General features: G+C 42.6%; 10 protein-coding genes across 18 annotated transcripts in view; 3 read left to right on the top strand and 7 right to left on the bottom strand.

The window, feature by feature from the left end:
• B4 (imaginal disc development protein B4) overlaps window positions 1-27,233 on the top strand; it is a 42,393-nt gene that overhangs the window by 3,537 nt on the left and 11,623 nt on the right. For 5 of the 7 annotated variants that reach the window (XM_070276857.1, XM_017250073.3, XM_070276861.1 and 2 more), the window contains one exon: window positions 11,873-11,962. Coding sequence is in view for 1 of the 7 variants with exons in the window: in XM_070276861.1 (XP_070132962.1) it covers window positions 11,873-11,962 (90 nt within the window). In the remaining 6 variants the exon portion in view is untranslated. Of the gene's footprint in view, window positions 1-11,870; window positions 11,963-27,233 lie in introns of those variants that run through there. The other 2 variants (XM_070276859.1, XM_070276860.1) reach the window with 1 other exon arrangement.
• LOC108131262 (uncharacterized) lies at window positions 3,173-4,362 on the bottom strand. Its single transcript, XM_017250075.2, has one exon. It carries the CDS (start codon window positions 4,360-4,362, stop codon window positions 3,265-3,267), a length of 1,098 nt encoding a protein of 365 aa, XP_017105564.2. The 3' UTR covers window positions 3,173-3,264.
• Window positions 4,529-5,302, top strand: LOC108131264 (uncharacterized). Its single transcript, XM_017250077.3, has 2 exons — window positions 4,529-4,817; window positions 4,869-5,302. The coding sequence occupies exons 1-2, from the start codon at window positions 4,529-4,531 to the stop codon at window positions 5,207-5,209; spliced, it is 630 nt and encodes a 209-aa protein (XP_017105566.2). The 3' UTR covers window positions 5,210-5,302.
• Window positions 5,248-6,956, bottom strand: LOC108131263 (uncharacterized). Its single transcript, XM_017250076.3, has 2 exons — window positions 6,473-6,956; window positions 5,248-5,820 (listed from the first exon to the last, which is right to left on the bottom strand). The coding sequence occupies exons 1-2, from the start codon at window positions 6,783-6,785 to the stop codon at window positions 5,306-5,308; spliced, it is 828 nt and encodes a 275-aa protein (XP_017105565.3). The 5' UTR covers window positions 6,786-6,956; the 3' UTR covers window positions 5,248-5,305.
• On the top strand, window positions 11,138-11,771 carry LOC108131267 (uncharacterized). The gene has a single exon (XM_017250080.3). The coding sequence runs from the start codon at window positions 11,338-11,340 to the stop codon at window positions 11,698-11,700; it is 363 nt and encodes a 120-aa protein (XP_017105569.2). The 5' UTR covers window positions 11,138-11,337; the 3' UTR covers window positions 11,701-11,771.
• Window positions 13,072-13,903, bottom strand: LOC108131072 (uncharacterized). Of its 3 annotated transcripts, none has more exons than XM_070277393.1 (3): window positions 13,797-13,903; window positions 13,326-13,720; window positions 13,072-13,273 (listed from the first exon to the last, which is right to left on the bottom strand). In XM_070277393.1, the coding sequence occupies exons 1-3, from the start codon at window positions 13,879-13,881 to the stop codon at window positions 13,121-13,123; spliced, it is 633 nt and encodes a 210-aa protein (XP_070133494.1). In that variant the 5' UTR covers window positions 13,882-13,903; the 3' UTR covers window positions 13,072-13,120. The 3 variants fall into 3 exon arrangements, with proteins under 3 accessions (XP_070133494.1, XP_070133493.1, XP_017105291.2); XM_070277392.1 differs by having other exon boundaries at window positions 13,326-13,726; window positions 13,797-13,881; XM_017249802.3 differs by lacking the exon at window positions 13,797-13,903 and having other exon boundaries at window positions 13,326-13,709.
• On the bottom strand, window positions 13,869-14,586 carry LOC108131265 (uncharacterized). Its single transcript, XM_017250078.3, has 2 exons — window positions 14,188-14,586; window positions 13,869-14,134 (listed from the first exon to the last, which is right to left on the bottom strand). The coding sequence occupies exons 1-2, from the start codon at window positions 14,569-14,571 to the stop codon at window positions 13,982-13,984; spliced, it is 537 nt and encodes a 178-aa protein (XP_017105567.2). The 5' UTR covers window positions 14,572-14,586; the 3' UTR covers window positions 13,869-13,981.
• Window positions 15,615-16,150, bottom strand: LOC108131073 (uncharacterized). The gene is made up of 2 exons (XM_017249803.2): window positions 15,857-16,150; window positions 15,615-15,800 (listed from the first exon to the last, which is right to left on the bottom strand). Exons 1-2 carry the CDS (start codon window positions 16,148-16,150, stop codon window positions 15,615-15,617), a joined length of 480 nt encoding a protein of 159 aa, XP_017105292.2.
• On the bottom strand, window positions 17,306-17,975 carry LOC108131074 (uncharacterized). The gene is made up of 2 exons (XM_017249804.2): window positions 17,526-17,975; window positions 17,306-17,464 (listed from the first exon to the last, which is right to left on the bottom strand). Exons 1-2 carry the CDS (start codon window positions 17,973-17,975, stop codon window positions 17,306-17,308), a joined length of 609 nt encoding a protein of 202 aa, XP_017105293.2.
• On the bottom strand, window positions 19,193-20,103 carry LOC108131266 (uncharacterized). The gene is made up of 2 exons (XM_017250079.3): window positions 19,425-20,103; window positions 19,193-19,348 (listed from the first exon to the last, which is right to left on the bottom strand). The coding sequence occupies exons 1-2, from the start codon at window positions 19,803-19,805 to the stop codon at window positions 19,193-19,195; spliced, it is 537 nt and encodes a 178-aa protein (XP_017105568.2). The 5' UTR covers window positions 19,806-20,103.

The raw sequence follows: 27,233 nt of genomic DNA on the forward strand, positions 1-27,233 counted from the left end.
GGAGTCAACCCCTTTCTTGATAAGAAAAGGTTTAAAACACGGCTAAGTACCCGGGAAATTTAAAATTCACCTTGCTTCATTGAAAACCTGAGCATGTCTGAACATGTCACTTCCGAATTGAATCGAACTGTAAGCTTTGGATTTATTTTCTGTAATACCTAATGATTATGAGACATTTTTTGTTGTTAAATCCTTTCACTCACACCCCTCCCTGAGCTGCTACTGGGGGGGATAATCCCCAAACAAATATATATGCATGGGCAAATGTATGTATTTTGAAACCTCCGTCTATCAAGCCCGTGAAATGTCCAATCAAGAGAATCGCATGATGAATGACCTCAGCATTCCCATCAATCTTACACAATTTCCCCCCGTCCTCTGGCCAGGGCGTATTTGCCAGAAATTCTTTGATATTTGGCGACTCTGGTTGTCTTTTTTTGGGGGCTTGCGTGCTTAGAGCATCTCAAAGTCTAACATTTCTTTATTTTTTTTGCACCGAAGCACCGAAATCTTTGAGGGTAAGCGCGAATTTTTATGACCGCTTGGAGTAGGAATTGGAATTGGAATTGGATTCGGATTCGGAGCCGAGCTCGGACTTGGACCTGGTCGGCAACTGGAGGGCAGCAATCCGACCATCGTTTTAATTTGTTGTTTTTGTTTTTGGTTTTGGTTTTGGGTTTTAGTTTTGGTTTTGGTCGCGAGCGAATGAGCCTGAGCCTGAGCCCCCATTGAAAAAAGCCCGTCAAACCAGTCGGCGTTTTCTGTTTTTTTTGCTCTTTCCTAGGCCTCGGCAAACTGGCCCCCGTTGATGACTTTTTACATAGCCGTTGGCCCGAAGAGATACCGACTGAGATACAGAGAGCTAGCTGGATAGCTGGATGGTTGGATGGTTGGATGGCTGGATGGCCAGCCAGAGTCAACTAACAGACACAAAACACACACGTATCTAAACTTGTTTGAAACGTGTTACATTTTAAGAACGTTCGCCGTAAGCGGCAAGTGGCAATAATCCTTTCAAACTTGACAGGGCTGCCATGTTCGTAGTGGAACGCTAAGGGCCCTCCCGAAGTGGGAGTGGCACTTGGCCCTCCACCGATTCGATTCTCTACTCTTCTCTTCTAGATGTTTCTTTTTTTTTTTTTTTTAAACCTAGCATACCATAGCATGGGTATCAATGTATCTATGTATCTGGATCTCTATATGCTGGCTGTCAGTCTTTTTGGTTCTGCAGACATTTTGGCTGCCTTTGTTGTTATCAAATGCTAGTATTTTTTTTTTTTTTTTGCAATTCCGCCATTTTTCTTTACACAAACAAACAAGCCAACACACACGGGTAGTGGGTGCCTTGTTACCCAAAATCCCAAACAACCCAAACACCCAAAACACCCACACATAATAATAAAGAATGGCATGAAAATGGAAAAAAGTGAAATTGATATTTTCGCACAAATTGCCGTTAACAAGGATTGGAGTCAGAGTCAGAGGAGGAAAAACCTAGGCAACGAAAAATTTCCCTGTCAAAATTTGGTTGCACCAGAATATATATACATACGTCCTCTGCATAAAGTAAGAGAAATGGTATAAAAAAACGGTTAGGTGTAAACGGGAAATTGTTTACCGTGGTTCCAAAATGATGTAATTTCGCGTGTTCGTGCAATTCAATTTCCTGCCAGCGGAAGCCCGTGTCGCTCTGTTCACCCATTGAAGTCAAACAGCCATTCCCGGTCCCAAGTCTCGGTCTCCTCCACACAGCCAGAACTCCCCCAAAAACCCACTTTAGTATGTTTTAAAATATGGATATATTTTTGGGGAACTTTAATTGTCCCCAAACCATAGTTCGTTGAGCATACAGTGCCAGAAATGTATGTATGTTGATTTGGCAAAAGCCAAGAACATAAATATATAGCACCATGTCCGATTCAATTTAGCTGAATTCGCCATCTCCGACATCCGACGGGTCAATACAATTTAAGTTAATTCCCTGGCGGATATGGCTTCTTTCACTTGAAAGTCAAGCCAAGACCATCCGATGGTATTCCCCTATTTCAAGACCTAATGTTTTCGATAAATTTTAAGCTTATCTGAGCTCTTAAGCCCCGAGTCTGGAAATCTGATTATAGATTCCTGGAAAATATTGTTAACTTCAAGAACCTAAACAAATAATTTACAAAAGTGTATGCAGAATTCTGTTTACTTTGGTATGGCCTCTCAAAAAAAAATATATACTTTTGCCATATTTCGCATAAATAAATTATATTCCAAAAGACGACCCCCGGCTTGTAGCTGGTCCGGCTCGGCTTCGGGCCTGGCCTGGCCTGGGCCGGGCATTGCCTATATTAACAATAATTCCTTTGTGCCCGGGCATCTTGCCAAAAAGTTCGGTTACCGCCTGCTCCTGCACAGCAGGCGACGAACGTTTTGTGGCCAATTTCCCGTACCCAAAGGCCGACTTTTTGTGTGTGTGACCCATTGTCAGGCAAAGTCAAGCCGGACACAAGGCCTACACTCGCTCTCCGCCCGCTGGGTCCGGTCTCGGGCCCGGTCCTGGGCCCTATGACGTTTTGTCTAGAGTTTAAATGCAAAAGTTTGCAGAATGCCCGAGAAAACAGTAGAAAACAAATGGGGCACTGGCTGGGCATGGGGGCTGGGGGATGGGTGATGGGGAGCCAGGGAAAAGTCACAAACTTTCAAGCCTGGAAAACAACAAGCAAAGCGACTGGAAGCTCTTTGATTGAGGGATTTCGGTGAGGCTTTCAAAACTCACTGACCTATAGGGACTTAAAAGAAGTACGGAAGGGTATGGTTTCCCAACGCTATGATACCCGGTACTCTTGACTAGCACTCATAAAATAGGATACTTTTGGGTGCTTTCAAACAAGCCACTTACTATAACTCTTCTAATAGCCAGATTTGTTCGATTAGATGTCCGACTGTCCTATAGGAACGAGGACTTTATAGACCTAAAGGAAGTACCAACGGATATGATACCCGGTACTCATGTCTACCGCTCAACAGCCTTCCTTCTATGAAGTTTACTTAAAATGGCATACTTTTGGGTGCTTCTAAGCTTACTATAACTTCTCTAATAGCCCGATTTTCCCTATATCTTGGATATAAACTAAGCTTAACCCCTACAAGTACCGGGTATAACTACAAGACCTTAAACTATTAATTTTAAATACCCAAAACTATTTTATTCCACAAGACACCTTGCCTTTTTAATGGGTCGGGACATGGAGGAGGACATGGCTTGGAGCAGAAACATCAAAGAAATTTACGCTGGTTGTTGTTGTATATGTAGTAGTATCCGCCATTGAACCGCAAGGTGGCCAGATTGTAGTGCATGGTGCCGGCCATAGAGGGCTCCACCGAGACAAATCGCACCGGGGACGTGGTAAAGTTGAGGGTGCGATAGAAGAAGGCGGTGAGGAAGCTGGCACTGATCACAAACGCCACAAAGAATCCCAGGCAGAAGACACAGTCCTTGTTCACCTGGAGGCAGAGGCAGAAGGCGGCGGCAAAGTCGCCGATGGTCCGCTTGATTCGGGCCCACAACGTTTGCTGGACCAGGGGCGGATTCGGGGGCATGTTGTTGCCACTGATGATGATCGTGTGCTGGATGCGTTCGCAGGGCGGCAGGTTCTCGCCCTGCACGGTGGTCACGTCCAGCCTCAGCCTGCCGAGGTGGTGGTGGGGAATCAGCTCCGTGGTCTGGGTGCCCAGGTGGCTCAGTTGGGGCATTTGCAGAATCACCGTCGGCCTCGCCGGGCTTCTCGACGATCGGCGTCGATGTTTCCTGTTCGCCTCCTGGAGGGCCATGGAGTCCATGTTGTTACCGAAGCGGTAAAGCATCTCCAGGATGTTGTGCAGCCGCCTGTTGGAGGTCGTTTCTGCGGAGGACTTCTCCTCCTTGGCCTCCAATTCGTGACTGGTGCCGGGGACGTCGTCAATGTTGAAGGTGACATGCCTGGAGAGGTCGGGACCCTTGCCCGGTATGTAGACCACAACATCCATGCCCGGACCGCCGTTCGCAGCCGCCAGATGTCGTATTTGGGCCGAGTCCCCATCTGGTGGCTGGTCCACCGCAGCATCTGGTCCAGTTTCTGGTTCAGAATGATTACCCTGCGGAAGATCCTTTAGGGTAAGGCACGAACCTGAATGCTGTGACTCTGTTTCTGTGGACTCCACATTAACATCTGGCAGATACACCACACAAGAGTGGCTGGGGCGATCGTCATCCCTTGATGCAGATCCTCCTCCTCCTCCCTCCACGTCCACACATATTGGCACATGATCCTCTAGATCAGTTTTGGACGACGAGTGATCCTGTTCCTGGTTCTGATCATCGTTCCGTTTGTCCATTAATGTGTCGGCTTTTGAAAGAAACTGAAAATTTTGGGCGATTGTTTGTACCAATCGTTGTGACAGTTGCCAAACAGACACGTCACCGGAATAATGTTGATTTCGGTTTGGTATAAGGAAACATTGGAAACATTTCAAAATTTCATCTGTGGACGCGTTAAGTTTGATGGCGGGCAGAGGGCCACCACAGACGGCGGTTGTTGTTAACTCGCTGATTGGCGACTTGGTTCAGGATGCCGTCAACGAGCCGCTCAAGCTCTCCGAACAGCCGTCCACCTGCCGGCGGCTCTTCGACATACTCGGCTTCCAGCCGGCGGATGAGTTCGAGGACGACGAGGATCCCGCTACCGGCAGTGTGATGGCCAAGTCCAGTTCGTGTACTCTACAGAACACACCGAATCCTGCTCTCAAGCAGAGGAACTGGCACAGTTGGATGACGAAGGCATTGGCGGAAGGTGAGATCCACTACTACTGATAGGATCTGAAATCTAATCTGTAGTCTGTAGGGAGTTCGGACGATGAGGTTGAGGTATTCAAGAAGCCGTATCGGCCCAAGGTGCTCGAGACAACCGGCGTGCAGACGGAGCAGCCGCGGCTTAGGAGACAGGAGCCGGAAGCAGTGCCTGTGAACGCCAGCGAAGGCCAACCGGGATCGGGATCGGGACCAGCACCTTGCGAGCTGACCCGCCAAACGATCTTCATCGATGCCGTGGCCGTTCCCATTCCCAATGTGCTGGGTCGGGCGCCGCTGGCCGATCGCTTCTGCTACATGCTGACGGACTTTGCCTCGGCGCTCTACTGTAGTCTCGCCATCATGTGTTGTTGCACCCCCAATATGTTGCGATAAACCCCGCCGTTACCCAGTTCTCTGCTCTGCCGGGTTACTTCTACTTGTTTTGTCATTTATTTGAGAGTGAAACTAAACCAATCTTAATGCAAATATCTACTGGGGATGGGCCTTCACCAGGTCGCGCTTCAGGTCGATCTGCTGGCTGACGTTCGTCTGCAGGAAGGTGTAGTAGTGGCCCATCAACAGATAGAGGCACCACAGGCACAGGACAATGAAGAGCACGTAGGTGAAGTTCTCGCCAATCATATAGGCGCAGGCCATTATCGTGTCTGCCGTCTGGACGACCACCTGCCACATCCTCTGGCGCAGCGGAGGCCTCTGCATTGCCGTTGCCGATGTCACCGACTCCACCTCGATGTGGATCGTGTGCTGCTGCAGCTTGCTCGGCTTGTCGATGTCCACCTGAACGGAATCGCCCACGCCCGCCTGGGCCAGCCTAGCCTCCAGCTCCTTCACGTCCGCCTGCCGCTGCTCCAGGGCGCTCCAGGAGGTCTGGCTGCTCACCTCGCAGGTCACCGCCTGGCTGGAGTCCGCATAGGGCTTGATCGTGCACTCAGATAATTGCATTAGGCTCGATAAAGATGTTTTATATAAATTCTGGTCGCCGGCTAAAATGAAATTTAAAAATTATTATTTAATATATTTTAGAAATAGTAAAAGCTATATAATAACCGGTACTCTTTTTGAAGGTATAGCTATCTCTATTTTACTGAAAAGTATCTATGAGTTTGGAAACTATACAATTTATCAATAAAGGTAGCACTATTTATACCATAGTTTGCATAGGTGGTGTAAAATAAAATATATTATTTATAAAATGAATAATATAGTTTGAAGTACTATATAGTATATGATATCCAGTACTATTCACTATACGTAGTAGGAAGGTATTAACTGTGGAATACTATATAGTATTTAATTCCCAATAAATCATGAAATATTTCTACTAAAATTCTGCTTTAAATGTGCAAATGTGCAATAAATATTAAGCTTTCAATTTTAAAACTAACTAGATAGTTCGCAGTAAGTCCTTTTTTGGGCCTATATCACTACTTACAAACTTTATTGGATTTTAATTATTTTGAAACATAAAAACTGCACTAGCAAAGAGCTAAGAGTACTTTCATGTAAATAATTAAAGTTAATTAATCTTAATTTGGTTAATTAAGACTGACAACCCTAGAGTCTAGGCTCAGTTTCCGGCCAACCAAAAAAACAGCCAGTTTCCAGATAATCTTTAAAACTAAAGAGTAGACCTACCTTCCTTCCCGGTAAACTGTTCCGGGCTGCCGCCATAGTGCTCGCTCCCAGTCTCCAGGATCTTGTTGTAGTCCTCGAAGAGGTTGAGCAGCTCGACGAAGCGCTTGGTGATTTGTTTGTGGCTCAGGTGAATCTCGGTGAGGTAGCCGAATACTTGCTCCTGCGACACCTGCAGATCCTGCAGATCGGCTTGTTGGTCGGAGCTCCAGCCCAAGTGCTGAGCTTCAGATGCCTCCACCTGGCGCTGCTCCGTCTGCCCAACCTCCTGGGTGGCGCTACCATCTGGGGGACTCTGGCTCGTTGGATTCAACATGACGGGTGCGGAACTGCAATCGGATTTTGGTCTTTGGGTGTGTGTTTTCAAATGTAAATCATAAATGTGTGAAAGTGCGAATACTTCCGGAGGAAACCTGTGTACAAAATGGAATGAAGTTACTCCCAACCCGGTCGTGTCATTCGAGAATTTTGTTCGTTTGACTATCTGGCAAGGGGTTGCTTGTTAGCCCGGCCAAGCCCAGCCAGGAGCAATTGAGTCCCCCGTTTGGCCAGTGGATAATTTTTGCGCTAAATTAAGCAATTTTCTACATTGCCAGGTCGGCCAGGCCGGCAGGTGGCTGGCGGCTGCCGACCGGACTAGAATTCTCTGGCCGTCAACACTTCCTCTGGCAGGACAGGAGCTCGTCGATGGATTTTCCTGTCTAATATGACAATTATAACGGTCTAGTGCACTGATGTTATTTTGCATAAATGCATTTCTTTTTGCCAACTTGAATCCAAAGGGTCAGAGGCCAGGTAAATGGGGTTTGAATGGCCTCGGAGCATACAAAGGGGATAAAAGAACCGGAAAAACGGTTATGGAAGTCAAGAATATGTCCTATAGAGAACTCTTTAATACACCTTTTAGAAAATATTTAATTAACTTTGATTTAATCAGCTTCCAGAGCAGCAAATTATTTTCCCAGACATCTGGAAACATTTTAAATAGTTTCCCAAACTTGTTGGATGGCCAAACACAAAAACAAAACGAAACTGAAACTTTTTGGTTCTTGCCCCCCAACCCATAAATTGGCATTTTATTATCAGATGGTTTTTTCCCCATTTTGGCTGCAGAACTCCACTACTCCACGACTCCTTCCCTGGAACTTCAACCACAATTTCCGTTCAATTGCGAAAGGCTGTCTCCGTATATTTCATAATTTGTTCGGAGGGAAACTTTTCGATGAAACTCTATTAAAGCGGAGGCATAATAAATTCATGGAATATCTCTGGAACATGGACTTTTTTTTTGGGGAGTGGGTGGTGTCCACTGCGAGCACCTGCTGCTCTGGGATCGGGTCTGGGATCCATCTTTTGGCCCGGCCATTGTTATCATTTAAAAGGCTTAAGTGCGCCGAAGATTTATATTTATATTTGAAAGGGAAGGAATAAAACGACAACATAGCCCAGCCAGTAGCTGTGGCAAGTGGCAGTGGCAACATCAAGGGGGGTATAGGGGGGGAATCTCGGTCCATGCAACGAGAAAATAAGATAAACGTACACTTTATTGATTTTCCTCTCGTGTGTTGTTTGCCTTTGGATGCTGTTGCCAGGCCATCCACATCCACTGCGTTTTCTCCCCCTTGTCCCTTGTGTCCTGTGCACCCCGGACACTCCATGCCCCATCCCCCATGCCCCATGCCGTGCGCTTTGTGGCGCAGTTTTGTCGCCTGTCCAAAAAATGGGGAGTCGGGTCGGAATGGCTTAACTGGGCAGCCCAACGCCTGCGCTTGATTCATCTGCCAGTTGATTGGTATTTGTGCGAAAGTGTTGAAGCAGAACAACTGGGATTGAGTGGCCGCCATCCGCCATCCTTCATCCTCCGGCTCTCGCCCGCCGGCCTGTATGTTAAGCCCTATTTGTGTTGCCTACTTTGAGGCGCTCCCCAGCTTCCAGCTCGCGCTGTGCTTTTCAGATAGACTGGCTCCGAAGCCTATTTCGCAAATGAATTTTATAAAAATCCCAATTAATGAAAAATCTACCCACCTTTAAGTGAAATTAATTTAAATTCCATCGTTGGGCAGTCCTTTCTGGGCAACCTTCTGGTTTCTCCCCTTTTTTTGGCAATCTTCCTGATTATTTTTGGCTAAAAATGTTGTCGCGCGGCCTCCTTTTGTAGATTTACGAGGTGTTGCTGATTATTCTCGCCGGCACACAGTAAATATTCGAATATATATCCCGAAAGGATACCCCAAGAGGACCAAAACTTGGAAGCAAATGGAGTAGGCGTCCTGGCCGTTGCCGTTGCCAAAAGTTGCCAGTCGCCGGTTCGGACTTTGGACCAGCAGCTCGTAAATAATATTTGTTTAGAGATATTTTTGCCTTAATGCTTGTTTGTTTCCTATTACTCTCGGCCGGCTCGTTTATCATCTAGTTGGTTGCAGGAGCTGCAGGATCTGCAGGACTTGCGGCGCAGGAATGGCGCAGCATGCATTCAATTAGCGCCTGGCAAGAATTGGGATTTTCATCATCAGCCCTATTATCATTATGCTCATAATTTTGCAGTCTGTTTTCTGGTAGAATGCTCTGCCAGATTGCCAGATGCTATTCCTGGTTATATATCACATTAATCTGGCTCTCAGATTTAGGTTGCTGGGGGTATCTTAGTTTAAAGGATGTCTGTGGCACTTTCTTGAGGGAAAAAACTAATTTAACGGAGAAGAATAAATTCTGATTGTTGTCGGAAGTGGTTAGCTCTCGAGACGAAGGACGAAGAAAGCTCCTTTCTGTTAAACAAACAAAGTGTAAGTTTGTGTCACACTCGCTTACACCTGCCGGAGTCGGAGTCGGAGTCGTCAAAGCGCTGTCAAAACGCTCCTGCCACTCTTGTCTTGCCACGAGGTAAGAGGTAAGTGAAATTTCCGGGTGAATCCCCATCTCCCATCCTCCATCCAGGTTGCACTTGTGGCAATCAGTGGCTGGGTATTTTCTCACCTAGCCACTTTGCGCTCAGACACGGCCCGCTGCTGGTTAGTTGGCATTTAATGGCATTTGACACTCTCGACGGTGTCCGGACAAGACACGGGCTACAAAAACATCACCAGCAGGAGCAGCACCATCACCAGGAGCAGCAGCAAATACACAAAACAGCGCAAAAACGTATAAAAAGGACTCTGGAGACGTAATGGTTGGAGAAATATTGGTTGGAAAATCGATAGAAAGTGGCTTAGAAGGGGCACCAGGCTGCATGGAGCCGGTCGAGCACTTGCCTAATGAAGTTGTTTCCCTTAAATGGGCAAGGCATCGAAAGGACACGGAATGGAAGTGAGGAGCAGGACTCGCAGACAACAACAATAACAACATCAATGCACTTAATGCCTTTGTTTGCTTAACTTTATTTGATGTCCTTGCCTTGCCTTATCTTGCTTATTTTCCCTGCATACATAAGGACTTTCCCTAAGGACTTTAATTTGCAATTTCATCAAAATTTCAGACCTTTGTCAATATCCTTTCTTGTTATATTTTATTATACTTTAAAATAATTTTATTTAGTTGGTTTTTTAGTATTTTTATTCTACGAGAAAGGGTATCTAACTTTTGGGTGTCTTGCTTTTTTCTGCTGGACTTGGTATTTGTTTTCCAGCGATGACTATGTTGTTTACAAATGAACGCAGTTTACGCAGCAGTCAGCAGCACGAATAACAGGATACAAGGACTTCGTCCAGCCCCAGCCAGTAGCCAGTACATGTTGACCACTCCAACTAGGACAAAAAATAAAAATATAGGAGGAAAAAAAAATAGAACCTACAGAATAAATACACAAAAAAATAGAGAAACTCGAGCTCGAGTGTAATGCATTTAGCGTTTCTCGTTGAGAAAATATTCACCATGGTCCTGTCATGCCTCGTACCGGATACTTTGCTTATTTTGCGGTCAAATTAATGCAGCAGGAGCAGGACCAGGAGACAGGACCTTTGCGAGGTATGAGGAACGAGGAGGGCGGGACAGGACCGGACCGGACTGCCAGGATGTCTGGAACCCGTTCACGGGGCATGTATTTTTAATTAATTGCGTGCCCCAAGCTGCCTCCTACCCCCCTGGGCCCGGGACCGAGACCAGATGAGTGGCAGGAGCTGAGTTGCTGCCTCGGCCGTTGCATGCCATGTCCTCCCATGTGGCCGAGTGGTCCGAGTTCGAGTCCTTGTTGCTCCTGTTCTCTGATACTTGTATGGGTTGATGTTTATAATTTTTTCTCTGGAGGGTATACCTCATCCTGTAGGGGAAGGCTACTAGCTTTAAGAAAGAGTATGTACTTCCCACTCTTTTTTTAAAAAAAAGTTCTAGAGTTATAGCATCGATATTGCAACTTGCTGGAATGTAAAGAATCTTTTGATTGACTGGCTTGGTAAGGGTGTTCCATTGTCGGTGGGATTGAATGAAATTCCGACTTGTTGTACCCATTGTGTTGGCCCCGATCTGACCGCAAGCCGATGCCGCCGCCACCGCCGTCACCAGCAGCGCTACATCATTTGTGGTTAATTGTAATTAAAGTTCAGTGGTATGCTCCAACGCACACATGTTGCCCTCCACCTCCCCACCCCAATCCCGGTCATATCGGAACCACAGACACCACACCACCACCACCAGGCAGGGCAGAACATCCTGTGCGAGCTCAGCATTCCGTGTTCATTATGTCACAAGTAAAGCAAACAATTTGAAACAATTCGATACGCCAAACCGACTCACAGACAAACATATATAGTAAGGAGTCTCCTCGAAAGCACCCCGACACCCTCCAGTTGTCTGTCGACCTGTCTCCGTCTAATTTCGGCAAACCAAATTCCTGTTACGATAATTTAATACGATTACCCCCACCCCCGCCCGAAACAATGCCGGAAACGAAAACCAAGACGCTCTGCAGCCCCAGCCCTGCTCTCGACGATTTGGAAGAGGACGACATCAATGCCGCCACCAATCGACTTGTGACCCGCCCACGTCAAGAGTCCCGGTCCAGGCCCCGCCACTCCCACTCCCACCATCCCAATAATGGCAACCAGGGCCAGCTCCCGGCCCAAGGCCATCGCAATGCCGGCGGCCTTACGACCAGACAGGAGGTGACGCTGAAGGCCGGCGACATGCGAATGGCCCGGATGCAGATCAGCCTCTCCCAGCTACGCACCGAGATGGAGGCGTCCAGCAAGACGCTGCGGGACCTGGCCAAGATTCTGAAAGTGGACGTGGATGCCGAGTGATATTCCTTGGGATTTCAGTTACAGAGCTCTTGTTTGTGGATAAATAAATCATATAGAATCGTCTAAAAGAACTAGTATAAGAGATAGATTTAAAGGGGGGATTTAGTAATCTTTATATTTAAGCCCTTTAATATTAGTTCAAAGCTTTAAATTATTTTCTGATATTTTCCAGACCCCATGCCAATTTCATCTTGGAATCTCCGACCTACAGCCACCAAAAATCATTCCTCTGCTGATCCGCATAAATCACTGGGACAGACAGGTACATATATTTTAAATACATATAGTATACCTGCAGACACACCTGCATTAATAAATCCGCAATTCCTTCTCTTAATGACCCGACCCCGAGTCCCTTTGGCGCGTGATGGCTTGATTTAAATTAAAAATTTATTGCATATTTTTTTGCGTCCGCCCACCGCTGCAGATTGGCAGTCGGGGGGAATGGGGTAAAAATATGCATATGTGTATATTTAAATGAATACAGGTACAATGTACATACCGGCATGTGTGCATGTGTGTGTATAAATTAAATTTGTGAACGCTTGCGAAGTCGCCCCGGGCTAACAACCGGCAACATGCATGAACATGCCATGAACTCAAATTTGCAGCGCCAACGGGTTAAGGATGTCCTGCCCCGAGGGCTTCGCCTCGCCGAAAGCCAGCAAGGAGCTGGCGGGTGGTGGGTGCTCGCTCTGCTGAGTTAAGGGTCTGACATCCTGCCGTCCTGGCGGTCTGTCGGTCGGGCTCTTCAGCAACCGTTTTGATTACTCGCATGTTTTCGCGTGCAACTAAATTAGCGCACGTGTAATCAAGTTCTTTTCGCTGAAAACAACGAAAAAAAAAATGAAAAAAAATAAAGAAAATGTACACAGAAGCTTGTGGGGACTTCCTTTTGCTCCTCCAGTTGGTACACACACACAGGTCGGAGCTGGGAGCTCGGAGCTCCCCCAACTCCCATCCATTAACTGCTGTCCCCTCGACTGGCTGGGTCGTCAGGATGTTTAAAGTAAAGTAATTGATGTCCCCTCGGATAACATATTTTGCCAAGCTGGAAAAGTTCAAGCAGGATAATAAATCATTCCAATCATATGAATTGTTTGGCCAAGTGACTTTAAAGAGACTTTCCAAGAGACAGTCTTTTACTTTAATTTCTTTTCAAATCTTTCCTATGACCTTTTCAACTTATAGAAGCTCTATTATCCCATATAGAGCTCCCAAAATAGATACCATGTGTACATTGCACTTGGATATATTTACAGCACATGCTCTCTTTTATAAAGTTGATAAAATATTGGACAAGTGGCTCCGGAAAATGCAAACACATGCCCCCTAATCTAAGAACTGGCCTTTACCGCGTAATATGCTCCCATTGTTTTATTTTTATTGAAAATCTGGTACGTTAACACAATATGGTGTGTTAGCGGGCGATAACTTTTCCATTTACGAACACTCTGGCGCTTAGTTGTTTGTTTATCAAGTACTCCAGAGTGCACCGAAACTTGCCCAGGGGTATGAACTTTGGAAAGTCCTCTTCATCAAAGCTCATATTATTCAGAGCGTAGTCTACGTTCTGGAAAGCAGCTATCTTAATAATAATTTAAACATGCAGCAGACATACTAACCGGCTCGAAGGGGCACTTGAAGTTGACGCTCGAGTGTTTCTTAACACCTTTGGCGTAGATTTTGAAGAGTCGATTGGTCTGAACGTTGGCCAAAAAATAGCACATATCGAAGGTGCCATCGTAGACCTGAATTTTCTTACTGTTCGGCTTCCAAAAGTCCAGAATAGCGTGCACCGAGAAGTCGTTCACAGGGTTCTTGAAGATCTGACTCGAGTTGTAGTAGCTGCGGTTGTTAACCTGGAACAAGTCGCAGTCCAACTTCTCAAACACCTCCGGATCGATATTCCTCATTTTGATTTCATCGATGACTATTTGGAAGTTGCGTTCTTCGGAGAATGCGATTTGGAGAAGGCTTAAAAAACAGATCCAAAACCAAAGGCGCATGGTGGTAGAAACTGGAACTTGCAGTCAGTATTCCACATTCGCTATTGTTTTTATACAAAAAAGAGAATGGACTTTAAAAGCATTTACCTCTAATTTGTCTGCTTTTACATTGCACGTCCATAAAACTGATTAAAGGCATTAAATTAATAAACCATTTCGTAATTAATAACATTCACTAAATGCGCAAAAATATTTATTCCAAAGGGCAGACTCTATGATTAACTGAAAGTTCAAAAATATTTATCCATATTTACTGATGTCCAAGTTGTATCTCAATGTGGAACGATTCTGCCTTTGATGACCAGGCGGGCACTCAGTTTCTGGTTAATGAGGAACTCGATAAGGTTTCGAAACTTTCCCAATGGAACATTAGCTGGAAAATCCTTTTCATCAAAGAACATTTTCTCCAGGCTGTAACTTTCGTTCTGCAAAAACATATTTTTTAAACTTATTATAGTTTTCTTAAATAACTACTTACTGCTTTAAAAGGGCACTTCATTTCGGTGTTGGAATGTGCCTTTACGTTCTTTACAAAGATATTGAGCAATCGATTTTTTTGAATATTGTTTAGAAAATTACAAACATCAAACTTCACATCAAATATTCTCATTTTCTGATTGTTTAACTTCCAAAACGCCAACTCGGTGTGGATCCAAAAGTCATCGATGTCGTATTTAAAGATACGGGTAGAGTCATAGTAGCTGCGGTTGTTAATCTGGTGGAGTTGACAATCAAACCTCACGAAAACCTCTGGATCAATATTAGTAATATTGACTTCATCGAGCACGATTCGATAGTTGCGTTCATCCATAAAGGCATTTACGAAAATGAAAACGCCGCAGATACAAAACCACTTGATCATGGCTGTAGCTCTCGACCCACTAGATCGAAGTTCATCTATTTTCATAAAAATTACCAAAAACTTTGGTTCGGAAATGATTAGATTAATATTAAATAATTAAATAAATAGGATGTAATTTAACTGTTTAATCAAAGCGTCTGGTTTTAATTTGCTTTTTTCAGTAAACTGATTTTTATTGTTTAGGATTTTTAAATAAATTTTCAGCGACCCTGTCGAGGACGATGTACCTTTCCAAAAATAATCGTTTGCAGAGCCCTCCTTTTATTAATAAATATCAAGCAATCTGACTTGAATTTCATTTCCGGCGCATACATCGGTATCAGGCTGGTATCAACTGTGAAATTATCCAAGTGATATCGGGTATTCTTAAAACAGAATATGGCATGTGTTATTCAAAGTCAAAATGAGTCGAAAACTAGTTTACTTACCTTTTTGAAGGGGCATCGAAGTGGAAAGTTAGACACACGTCGCAACTCATCGGCAATTAACTTGAGTAGGAACTGTGTTTGTATAGCTTCCAAGTCGTGACAAAAGTCAACGTCTAGTTTCAGGTAATTGGTAATTGTCGATCCTCTTATTAAGGAAAATGAATAAATTCCTGTCGAATTATTGACATCTTCAGTCAAAGTGAACTCGGCTGAGAATAGGCCACTTTTGTTATACTCTCGATTCACTTGACAACTCACATTTTGGGCTATGTCGGGCAAGTAATTTTTGCACTCGACCGTTGTCATAATGACTTCCATCTTAATAAAAACTATATATTTTAGAAAATTTTGTTTCTTTTTTAGGGATTTTACAGACCTTGGATCTCGCACTTAACAAGATAGATATCCTTAAAAAAAGTATTACTCCTTTTAGGAATATTTTAGCTTTCATATCTCTCCTCGTTAACTAACAAATTATAACTACCTTTGACATAGATATTTTTTCAATAACGAGTCCAGTTTTGTAATTGATTTTTAATGATTTTTTAATAAGACTTTCTAAATCTATTAATTTTAAATATACAAAAACAAGTAATAAAATATTCTAGTTATTCGTTATCCCAATGTAGACAGATTTTTTTTATTAGATCGTGTGCGATTAAGGCTTCCATAAATTGTCAATTGGAAAGCTTGTTTCCGATTTATAAAAATCATGCAGTCCGATATGAAGCTCAGTTCCGGAGCATAACTTGGTATAAACTTGGCGCTGATTGCAAATCCATCAATATGATAGCGAGTGTTCTATAAAATGAATTCAAATATTAGAAGGAATATTTTTAAAATGTTTTAGTTCGTACCTTTTTAAATGGACAACTCACTGGAAAGTTGGCCACTCGCCGGAACTCATCTGCAATTAATCGAAGAAAGTGTTCCGATTGCAAAGTTTCCAGGGCCTGACACAAATCCAGATCCACAGAAGTGCGATTGCTCATAAACGAGCCTAGCCTTATTTTAAAAGTGTAGCTGCCCCTGGTGTTCCAGACATCGTGGGCCAAGGCAAACTCTGCGGAAAAGGACGAGGAACTATTTATACTGCAGCTAAGATTCCTTACTAGTTCTGGTAGATGGGTTGGACACTCGATTCTTGACATTCTAATTTCCACCTTAAGAAAAATATGTTTAGTCAGGAATGAAGAAAAGATTTCTGAAAATGTTACTAACCTTTGATCTGGCGCTTTTTAAAATATTTATCCTCAAAATTATGAAAACAAGGACTGCCAGCCTCGTAGCGTTCATATCAGTGGCTTTCTAGTTCTCGACTAAATGAGACATCATACCATAATATAATATATTTCGAAAATGAATCTAATCGAAAATGAATCGAATTTTGATATCTGTTAAATTGTCTGATCAAGTTATTAAGTAATTACTCCATCTAAAAATAGACACGTTTATTTTATGATTTTCGATTTTTAAAACCCGCATATCTCCCATCTTAATGTCGGGCAACTACTCTTCCACGTGCTTTGACTCTGGCAGTTACATCGCTTTCGTTTAGATAGAATTGAAGTAAAGAGCGAAACGATCCAGCAGGCACAAAGGAAGGAAAATCCTCTTCATCCAAATATAACTTCTCCAGTTTGTAAAGAAAATTCTAGAATAAATAAATAAATAATAATCCAAACCATAAATAGTCCTGTGACATGAAAACTTACCGCTTTCAAGGGACACTCTATATTGGAAAACTTCTTCAAGTATTTGGAATAAATATTAAAAAATCGGTTTTTATGGAGAGTTGTTAAAAAGGAGCATGCCTCTAATTTGACATCGTATAGTTTCATAACTGGCCCGTTTAACTTCGAAAGATCCAAGGAGACTCTTACGTAGAACTGTTCAACTTTCTGATTTAATAGTATCTGACAATCAACGTAGGTCCGATTATTTATTTTAGTCGTCTGGCAATCGAACTTTTTTAATAGAGTCGTATCGAAAACTTTAGCGCTAACCTCATCGGTAATTATTTCAAAATTCCGATGGGCAGAGCTCAAGGAACCGAAAAAAACAATCCACCAGATCCAGAACCAAGTCTTCATGGTGAGAACTCTACTTGAAGTGCTCCACGCGAATTTTCAGATGAGTTAAATAAGTCATTTCGGTGGACAGATATTATTTATTTCCTCTTAAAAATCACTTAAAAATCAATTGGAAAACAATTACATGATTTTCCACTTTGCTAATTTCCTTCCAATCAAGTATATTAGTACATTTCGTTATTCAATAATTATCTAATTTCTTCCATTTGGAATCTAGGGATAGGGATATACCTGGCCCCATGTTTCAATCCGCAAGCCCAACTTTTTTTGAAGAAAAAAGTAATCGGTTATCGTCCTAAAAACACCGAGAGGAATAAAGCCTGGTAGATCATTTTCTTCCATATACCAATTGTTCAGAGTGTAGTTAAAGTTCTTCAATAAATCAAAATATTAAGCCATTATATAGAATCCTAAAGGATCTTTTATTTCTTACCTTCTTCAGAGGACACACGAGATTGGCATTTGTGTGTTTTTTAAAGCTCTTAACGTAAATGTTAAATAGACTATTGCGATGAACTGTTCTGAGAAAAAGACAAGCGTCTACTCGAACATCATAGAGCTTGAATTTTCTTTTGGTATTATTGTGTTTCCAAAAGTCCATGGTAGTTCGCAGATCAATTTCGGGAACGTCACTCTTCAATGACATCTCACCGTTCACATAGGTGCGATTATTCATTAGAGTTATTCGAAAGTCAGCGTTCCTAACAATGTTGGTATCCCTGTATTTGACTGAAAATTCCGTCAATTTTACGCGAAAGGTTCGTTCGGAAGACGTTACTTGGATGATTATGCCAAACCACAATATCCAGAACAAGGTATTCATGGCTAATGCTTCCGTTATAGTGATCGGACTGATTTTAGAATAAAGTACGCTTCTGGCCATTGAGCCATAAACATAACTAGCGAATCAAAGCCAATGGGAAGAAACGGCGGTCACTATCATCAAAATATCAATTTATAGCTCGTGGTTAGCTTCAAACCAGAAATATTTAGATCATTTTTAATCCCAAACAAGTGGCCATATAGTTTAAGGTTTGATCAGAAAGGTAAATAATTTTTAGGTCAATTAGAAGCAACCCATTAAGTTATGACCATATAAACACAATCATTGAACCAAATCAGGGGCTTCTAATGGAACCACATATATTTATAACTTATACAAACGAATAATACATTATAATACATTTTAATTCAATATAAGCTCCTCTAGACCTTTAAAATGCACTGTCCTTGGGCTACAATTCGTATAACCATTTTCTTCATCGTAAAGTACTCAGTTACAGTCCGAAATACTCCAATGGGAGTGAAAGAAGGAAAATCCATTTCATCCATAAACCAATCCGTTAATTTGTAGCTGTAGTTCTGAAGTAACAAAAATATTTAAAAAATGTTTAAATTTTAAAAACATAAACTTACAGATTTAAACGGACAGGCTAGATTAAAATTAATATGTCTCTTGAAACTCTTTATGTAGAGGTTGAAAAACTTATTGCTTTGAACATTTCTGAGGATGGGACAGACATCCACTCGGATGTCGTACATCTTTTTCTTCTGATTGCTGTTGGGTTTCCAAAAATCCATGACCGTATGAACACCCACATCAGTGACATTCCGGGTGAGTATTATCTCGGCGGTGACAAAGCTCCGGTTGTTTCTTTGCTCGAGAGACGATTCCAACTTTTGAAAGAGATCCGGATCCCTGTATTTAATCGTGAATTCTTCAAAGTAAATCCGGAACTTCCTCTCGTCGCCCAGAGTCACGTCCATGAGGACATACAAGCCCCAGACCCAAAACCAAGTGTTCATAGCTGGAGCTTATATTATAATACTGCTTAAATTATCCAATGACTGTCTGTTTTAATCGTTTTGACTAGTCTGTAATCATTCCATTTAAGATGGCTCATCCAGATAGTGGCTAATCATAAACAATTTTTAATTTTTTCCCCAAAATCAATCTCAATGACAATGGATCAGTGAACCGCAGTATCGTTTTTAGGTTTCTTTATTTTGTTAAAGTCCTTATTTTATTTTGTATCACTATTAGATGGCTGGAGAGCTTTTAAATCAAAACAGAACCAAGATTTTCCTAGAAAATTAGTATCAGAATTTGGTAATCAATCGCCCGTCTAGTTGCATGTGAGCTAGTTGCTTCGATTTTTGCTGAAAACTCATCTTGAGCCGATAAGTGCAATCTGGTATTAGATTGGGTATAAGCTTCTCATCGATATAGGCCCGAGCATAGGAATAGTTCAAGTTCTAGAAAGAAATATCAATAATATGATGATCTTTTATGCTCCGAAATGTATGCTAATTCTTGAGGATTTCCACTCACTGCCTTAAGTGGACACTTGGGTCTGACATCCAGAAAAGTCGCAAAGCCATGATACATTGTTTTGATGAACTTGTTCTTATAGGCGTTGGTGAGGATGGAGCAGAAATTCAATGTGACCTTGTAGAGGCGCATTTCCGGGCGATGGGGCCGGATGATGTCCATTGAGGAAGTGATCAAAAGTTCATTCAAATCGCGAGTTAATACCACATGCCCCGTTAAATAGCTCCTGTTGTAGCCCTGATCGAGAAGAGCAAGATGGGAGACAAACAGGCTGGGATCATCGGCATCGAACGTGAACCGATCCAGCCTCACAACCTGAAGACAGATATAGCTTTCAACCAACAAACTGAGCACAAAGAGTTTCAGCTTGAGCCGAGTCATTTGGAAGACGGTTAACTTGGATACGGACTACGGGCCAACTACTAATGCGGGATGCCGTTGCGCCGACAATTATGAGGCGGCGGCGTAAGCCCTAATGGCTTTTTAAATGGTGTCGTCTGGTCTAAATTGCCACAATCTCTCAATATGTCAACAATACACGTTATTCATACATACATGAATAATTTTTTTCGTAAGTTTTTTCCCCTTTTTTTTGGGTCTTTGAGTCGCTTTCAAAAACGCAAAAAAAAGTGTATACTTGCATACAAAAGTAAAATGAAAATGTTTCACGTTTGGAAAGATTGAGTTGAGAAGGCGGCTAAGTACGTACACATGTGCGGGAATATATGACAAAATGTAAAATAAAAGGACTAAAAAGAAAGTAAAAAAGGGAATTTTAGCAAAGGGATTTATATGGTTAGGGACTAGTCGACAGTGTTAGTACTTAGTACTGATTGAAAATGTCGCACAAGATAAACCTAAAAATTACGAAAGAAGCAATGAATAAAATTCCTAAAGGATCCTTAATATTATTAAAGAATTATTTTCAAGAAAAGGATATTTCCACAAATTTGGAATAATTTTTCAATAATTTCTAAAATATTCAACCTTATCGAAGTCAATTATTTTGAAGAGATTAAACAATTAAACAAAAATAAAATAATATAACCACAATTATAATAATTATAGTCATTATAATAATTCAAAAATGATCTATGGTTTACCTTGAATGAAATTCAGGTCCCATTTTCAATGTAATTTTGATTTATACTCCATTAAAATAGTGACAATGATGGTTTAAGGTTAAAAATCGTACCTTAGCTAGATGCTAGGATACCGAATACACCCGCCAGTATCCTGTCCTACTCAGTGCACCGAACGCGACCCAAAGGATGTCAACAGAAATGTTAATAACACCAACGCCGACGCCGACTCTGCCCACAAACTGCAGCGCCCGGGATTGGATGGATATGAAAATGGGATGAAGATGAGGTTCCAGCTGAGGATGAGACTGATGATGATGATGGAGATGGTTGGAGACGGTTGCCTGGCTACCGACTGAAGCAAAAACAGTGGCCGTAAAACAGAAAGGCAATGCGCACCGGAGTGGAGTTAAGTAAAGGTACGGAAAGTAAAGAAAAGTAAAGCAATGCAACAACGATACGCCACGCCACGCAACGCAACGCAACGTAACGCAAAGGCGGCCCAGTCGAGTGCAGTTCAAACATCACACCTACCGTCTGGGATCTGGAGAGTCTCGACTCGTCTGCGAATGGAGCTGTGCGGTCCATATTATGTAAACATTTGCCGGGCTTCAATCTTTATTTTTTGCTCTTGCCGTGTTTTCTCGGCCTTTTCCTCCTGCTGGTAGATAGGTGGGTGTTAGTGTAGGTGTATATTTCGGTAGCCGGCTTTTATGGATTCCTGAGTCAGGGCTTTCAATCGAAAACGTGTTCAAGTTTTTGCATAAAACGCCAGAAGCGCAAACACAAACACTACTGGCGTAGTAGTTTTTTTTCTTTGTATTTTTTGCAAGGAGTTTCGCAAACATAACGTGTAATCAAAGGGCTTTATTTATGAAATGAATTAATTATTTGTGTAAATTTACAAGTTTTAATTAAAAGAATCAAAATACCCGTACGACTCCGACCAAAAGATCAACAAACAACTTGAACAAGTGTGGGAAAATGCCCTTTTTGAGGAAAGGATGGTTATAGTTTCTAGACTGTATGATACCTGGTACTCTTCTGATGAGGCAAACGAGTTCTTGCATACTTTTGGGTGCTTTGGAAAAAACCATTTAAAGGATCCAATAGGAAATCAGAACATAACTCATCTTAAGATTATATGATTTGGCTGAATTTTGTTGTATAGATAAAAATTAATCTTTAGACTAGTTTAGTTTAAAAACAATTTAAAAATACTACTGAACTACTACTATACCAACTAAAAACCAACGCACCTGTTCTACTTAAATCAGAATGACACCTATTTTCACATCAAGCCATTGTCCTGACGAAGAAAACAACCTAATTTTCCCATTTTCATACAGCGATTTCCCTAAGTGACCAATTTGTTTCGAATGCAATTAACACAACCGATCCTGGCAAAAAAAGACCACGTGTACCTGGTAACTAGACTGAAAACTTTGTTGCTCCTGCATTTTAAATAACTAGCCACTTGTATATATGCAATATATTATGCAAATTTGTGCAATTTTCATTCATGCCTCTGGTAGTATATATGGCTTATATAAGGAAGTGTGTGTGTGTGATAGCCGGACCTTAATTAGCCTTTGAGAGCGTGTGAGGCTCATTTCGTATGCAAATTGTAGTCGATTGGTTTCGCATTACATAATTAATAATTCAATGAGAATTCATGTCAATCACATGCACGCACCCATTCGCCCACCGAGCCGGCCCACGCGAAATGCAGACACCGGAGCCAAGATATCGAGAATTTGATATTAGACATTGCGGTTTTCTGTATCGAAGGTGCGGTTGCAATCCCAAGCTATTGGCCCCGAACTCTGGCCAGTGCCCAGGATAGTAATTAATCCCAATACTAAATTACCAAAACTGTGTAATTAAATTTAAGTGAGTGCGTGTGGACATTTTCCTTTTAATTCCACAGATGCCATGACTTTTCTTTTTGTTACCTAATTTCAAATGATTTATTTTCGAGGGAAATGAAAAGTTTTTATTAGGCTTTTAAGCTGCCTAGACCACGTTAAGCCCAATAAACCCTTTCTACTTAATTGACACTCGAATAGCTGTGAAAATCTAAAAATATTGCACATCACCCTAGGTAGCGTAAATAACCGCACCTAAACGTGCTAAATTGGTTATATAGCATCTCCGACTTTATATATATGTAGTAAGCCCGAGCCCCGAAATAGCCACCGGTTTCAGTGTCTATATCGATGCCTGCCTTCACTGCCTCACTGCAAATGGCTGGCTGGCTGGGCCTATTCGGGCAATCAATAAATTTTCCAGTCGAATGCACAGGTGCTGCCATCAACAAATTACGCATTTGGTGGGCGTCGGCTGCTGCAGTTGGGGATTGCCAGTGCCAGTGCCAGTACCAGGGATTGGGAGTGGAACCAACGAAGACCTGTTCGAGAGACGGAACTTTGTTAAACATTTCCGACCATTTTCCGCTCATTTGCAACAACTCGGAGTGGAGAACAACCCTTTACCATATTTATTTGAGTAATTGTCTTCACACAGAGTTCTATTATTTTGTGTCTGAGACTCCAAATCCAGCTCCAAAGCTTCATCAGTAGCAGTACTACTATATGTGTAGCCCCTTAACGAAAATCCCCCGTGTCTTCTTGTCTGGAAACACTCGTTAAAAATCACTTAAAATTCCATCATCATAAATTTGTCAAAAAATTCAGTCGCTTCGGAGCGAAGCTTTAACGTGTCGGCATTGATGCTGTCTTTTGTCTACTATCACACACTCTCCCTCTTATTTTGGGATTAGTTTTCCAACCAACTGACAATGGATGTTATTTTGCGTACCCCAAAATGCGACTTCTGTGTTTTTTGCACTCCAAGGTCACAGGAAAGTTAAGGTTTCTTTGGGGAAAAACTTGCTCTTTTGTCGGTGTACCCAGACTTTTTTAATAAAAGGGATGTCTTTTATAGAAAAATTAAATTTCATCATTTAAAGTTCAATCCTTAAACCTTTGTCTCATTGATCTTAGAAGGTTAGAAGTGTAAAGACCAGTCTTCAAATTCTCCAAATTTCATGAAGATCAGTTGGCTAGTTCTCGAGAATAGTTCTCTTCTTATAGAAAAACTTACAAGTTTGAGTCTAGCTCCTAGACCCCTTAAAATAAATACTATTTAAATATTCTTGAAAAACCCCTTGCTTAATATCTTAACTATTTTTAAAAACCGCATTTTTTTAGTTGTGTATTAAATTTACGAAAAATGCTTTACAGACTTGCCGCACCAACCAAAGCAAAAACTTCTTCAAGACAAATGAGCTTTTCTTGAAGACCTTTAGTTTATTACTTTTGGTTTATGTTTTCGTCAGTTGGTCGAATGTTTTAGTTTAGAGACGGTCGCCACAGCAGGAGGCAACTTCCAAAATCGCACACCCCCTACACCACCCAACGCCCCACCGCCTACCACCGTTCATGCCACAAAGTTAAGGGCTTTTTGTGGCAAGGTCTTTTTGGCCCCGGCTCCATGGTGACTTCAATTTTTTGGCAACAAAACGCAGCTAAAAGTTGCTGCAACGGCGAAAAAAAATATAAAGCCAAAGCAGAAGAACTACGAGAAAAATTGGGGGCATAAGAAAAATTCGCCCAAGGCAAAAAAAGCAATAACAAAATATTATTATCAAAATCATTCATCATGTGGCTGCAGGCAATAAATTTTCGGCTCGCTTCCAAGTGCAACACCAAAACAACAACAAAAACAACAAGAGTAGAGCCACGGGGGCATAAAGAAGAAGAACTACAATAATTGTAGTAGTTGAAGGTACTGAGGCTTTAGCCTAACTGTTAATAAATCGCAGTGCCAGATATCAGCAAACAGTTAGCACAGTTCTGGGCCAAAAGCAGCTGCTGATGTGGCGCCCGCCCCAGCTCCTCCCCCCAGTCCAGCCCACCACAGCAGACGCATAAAAGTTCGGGGCTTTACCCCCGAAACGAACTTTAACTTGAAGGTGAGGCGTGGCCAGGCCAGGGCTATAAAGCATTAACATAAAACTCCCAAAAATATAATGGACAGCCAAAAAGAAACGAACTAAGAATACATACAGTATGTACATAGTTTCCGACTGCGGAATCCGGGAGCTAGAGCTCCATCTGCCACTGGTCTTCGGCCCCTGGGAGGAGGGAGGCGGCCCCACTCAGTGGCTCAGCCAAGCTGTAAATTTTCACATTACTCAAGCGCTTTCATCAATTTCGTATTAAAAGTTTTTGTTTTATTTTCGGTTGCTCTTTCGTTCAGACATCGGTCGCCAATAGAGAACTTAAATACTAAAGTTTCTAAAGTTCCTAAAGTGTAACCTTTTCTTATCGGGGGTAGGACTTTTATTAAATAATGTACTTATATCGGCTTGTAGTTTATATATTTTTGTATTCTATAAATAAACCTTATCGCCATTTGCTAGCAGCTGAGTGCATTATAAAACTTAAAGATATAATACAATCGTGCAGGGTGTAATATATATGGTGCCTCTGATATCATCTTTAGCCCTGAGAAACCCCTCTTTAGAAAAGAGTCCCCGTTTGATCAATAAACCCCAGCACGAGCCCTCTCATCTACCAATAATCTGTGAATGTCGCCAACTAACGCTTACTTTCCTCTTATTGTCGCCTCCTCGAGTCCCTCTTTGAGATACATTTTGCAAATTGCATTTGATTCTTTCACTTCCTCCCCGGCTGTCCCTTTCTCATTTGCAATCATCATGATTCCGATGTAATCGTTGGAATCGTTACCTCCTCACCCAACCCGAATCAATTCCAGAGCAGTGGTCCTCCTCGAGAGCTCCTCCTCGTCTCTGATGATTCTCGCCCATTGTTATTCTCTTTGGCACTTGTTTGATAAATAATTGTTGGTCGTTTAGTGGAGGTACTGGCCATAAACATGCAAAGTTAAGAGCACATTGTATATTCTTGTGTCGGAACCGGCGCGGTGACCACATGCTGTGATCCCCCGTCCTCTGGGCCGCTTTTGGCTAACGGCTTCGGGTAACCGCATAGCCAAGCTGGGCCAGGCACTTTGGCCGGTTCGGTTCGCGCAATAGAGCACATCACATAGAGCCCTGACCAGGCCAGACCAGACCACATCATCGAATACAAAATGCAAAATGCGAAATTCGAAATGCAGAAGCGACGTAATTGCCACCGCTTGCCACTCGAGAGACGGAAAGCTGAAACCAATAAACCAGCACACGTCGATTAGTTGCACATGAATGCGGCAACATCAGGTCTGGGTGGGATTGGGACTGGCTCTGGTATTGGTCAGTGGATGGTGGTGGTGAGAGGCATCACCTTCCAGCTTCATTGCCCGAGGGGCAAGACTGGCTGCCAAGACAGAGCCACGTCTTAAGAAGCTTAAGGCTATAACGACTGCCTGGTGGCATCTATGGTGACATATGTTAATTTTGCCACCCAAACCCGCCGGTGGGGGTCATCGAATTCAAAGGAATTTCAGGTTTAACCCTAGACTACCTTACTAGGGGCTTAGTTGGAATATTATTTTAATCAGAATAATTTATTTAAAGAGAGCTAATTTAATTCACAGAACTGCACTAATTGCCAAATTACCTGAATAAAGTCGACCAATGATGTTGCTAATTTTTACCAGACCCAGGTGTTAGGTTTGTATCCCCTGGGGGGAAACACGTTATACCGTTAACCTATGGCTTTGACCCGGCAAAGCCCTATTGGCACAATGTCGCCTGTCAACTGGGCGGCATCGGAGGAGGTGGGACCACATGGGACGTTGCTCGTTACCCGGCAACGGATTCCCAATATTTGCGTAACCGAAGCGGCTTTTGGGAACACCACCACCATCGCCGCCGCCGCGCTCCATCACCTCTAAGCTCCAAACTAGCCAGGCAATTGCTCATTTGGTATCGCCGTCGAAGGAGCGCCTTCACCGCATTCCATGCGACGAACTGGTGAACCGGCGTTCTGACGATGGACGGATTGGAAAAAAAACACACACAAACTGTGGAGAACGGCCATGAATTTTGCATTTTCAGTTCGCTGGTATTTTTAGCTGGGTCTCTGGCACTCCGCCGATGGGCAGGTCTGTGATTCATCAAAAGAGCGGCGACAGCTGACAGGCCGATAGCTACGCATAGAAATGAATTATACAAAAACTAGATAGACAATGGCCCGTAATAGGCCCCTGCGCCTCTGGAGCGGCCCCGCAACCCTAGTGGCCGCCCCACCCCTTGGGGAAACACCTGCGGCTGAGGCGGCGTCGCCGTAGCCGTCGCTGTCGGCGGCAATGACGACGCGTCGTCCAAGCGAAATTGCCTACGATTATTGTTTATTAGCTGAACCCACGAATCAGATGACAAAAGCTAGCCGAAGAATACATATGTATGAGTCTAGAACTGGGAGATAGTAATCTTAATAGCGCACCGAATACGGGGTTCACTTAATCAGACCTTAATCACATGCTAATTTTTGCCTTAAAACTTTGTTCTAATCTGGAAGCTTTGAAAAACTTTTAATCGGAGGAGTTTCGAAGAGCAATTATCACTTTCAAGGTCGAAAGAAGAAAGGATATTTTAGGGATATTCGACAAGAGAATACTCTTTGAAATACAGTTGTTTCTAGAAAGAACTAATGACTTTCCAAGACTAGAACTCAAAGATACTTATCTTACTATTCTATTAATTAGATACTTAGATACTAAGATACTATTCTAATCGGAATCTCTAAAAAATACTTAC

The sequence above is a fragment of the Drosophila bipectinata genome, chromosome 2L (genome assembly GCF_030179905.1).
Source record: "Drosophila bipectinata strain 14024-0381.07 chromosome 2L, DbipHiC1v2, whole genome shotgun sequence".
In the NCBI taxonomy this organism is placed as follows: Eukaryota; Metazoa; Arthropoda; class Insecta; order Diptera; family Drosophilidae; genus Drosophila; species Drosophila bipectinata.

Coding starts and splice junctions, on each gene's coding strand:
- LOC108131262 (XM_017250075.2), bottom strand. CDS start 4,362: ATGGACAAACGGAACGATGATCAGAACCAGGAACAGGATCACTCGTCG.
- LOC108131264 (XM_017250077.3), top strand. CDS start 4,529: ATGGCGGGCAGAGGGCCACCACAGACGGCGGTTGTTGTTAACTCGCTG. Junction 4,818..4,868: donor GACGAAGGCATTGGCGGAAG/GTGAGATCCACT, acceptor TGTAGTCTGTAG/GGAGTTCGGACGATGAGGTT.
- LOC108131263 (XM_017250076.3), bottom strand. CDS start 6,785: ATGTTGAATCCAACGAGCCAGAGTCCCCCAGATGGTAGCGCCACCCAG. Junction 5,821..6,472: donor ACAGTTTACCGGGAAGGAAG/GTAGGTCTACTC, acceptor ATTTCATTTTAG/CCGGCGACCAGAATTTATAT.
- LOC108131267 (XM_017250080.3), top strand. CDS start 11,338: ATGCCGGAAACGAAAACCAAGACGCTCTGCAGCCCCAGCCCTGCTCTC.
- LOC108131072 (XM_070277392.1), bottom strand. CDS start 13,881: ATGTTATTAATTACGAAATGGTTTATTAATTTAATGCCTTTAATCAGT. Junction 13,727..13,796: donor TAAAAGCAGACAAATTAGAG/GTAAATGCTTTT, acceptor ACTGACTGCAAG/TTCCAGTTTCTACCACCATG. Junction 13,274..13,325: donor TCAAGTGCCCCTTCGAGCCG/GTTAGTATGTCT, acceptor GCTGCTTTCCAG/AACGTAGACTACGCTCTGAA.
- LOC108131265 (XM_017250078.3), bottom strand. CDS start 14,571: ATGATCAAGTGGTTTTGTATCTGCGGCGTTTTCATTTTCGTAAATGCC. Junction 14,135..14,187: donor TGAAGTGCCCTTTTAAAGCA/GTAAGTAGTTAT, acceptor ATGTTTTTGCAG/AACGAAAGTTACAGCCTGGA.
- LOC108131073 (XM_017249803.2), bottom strand. CDS start 16,150: ATGTCAAGAATCGAGTGTCCAACCCATCTACCAGAACTAGTAAGGAAT. Junction 15,801..15,856: donor TGAGTTGTCCATTTAAAAAG/GTACGAACTAAA, acceptor TTCATTTTATAG/AACACTCGCTATCATATTGA.
- LOC108131074 (XM_017249804.2), bottom strand. CDS start 17,975: ATGGCCAGAAGCGTACTTTATTCTAAAATCAGTCCGATCACTATAACG. Junction 17,465..17,525: donor TCGTGTGTCCTCTGAAGAAG/GTAAGAAATAAA, acceptor GATTTATTGAAG/AACTTTAACTACACTCTGAA.
- LOC108131266 (XM_017250079.3), bottom strand. CDS start 19,805: ATGACTCGGCTCAAGCTGAAACTCTTTGTGCTCAGTTTGTTGGTTGAA. Junction 19,349..19,424: donor CCAAGTGTCCACTTAAGGCA/GTGAGTGGAAAT, acceptor ATTTCTTTCTAG/AACTTGAACTATTCCTATGC.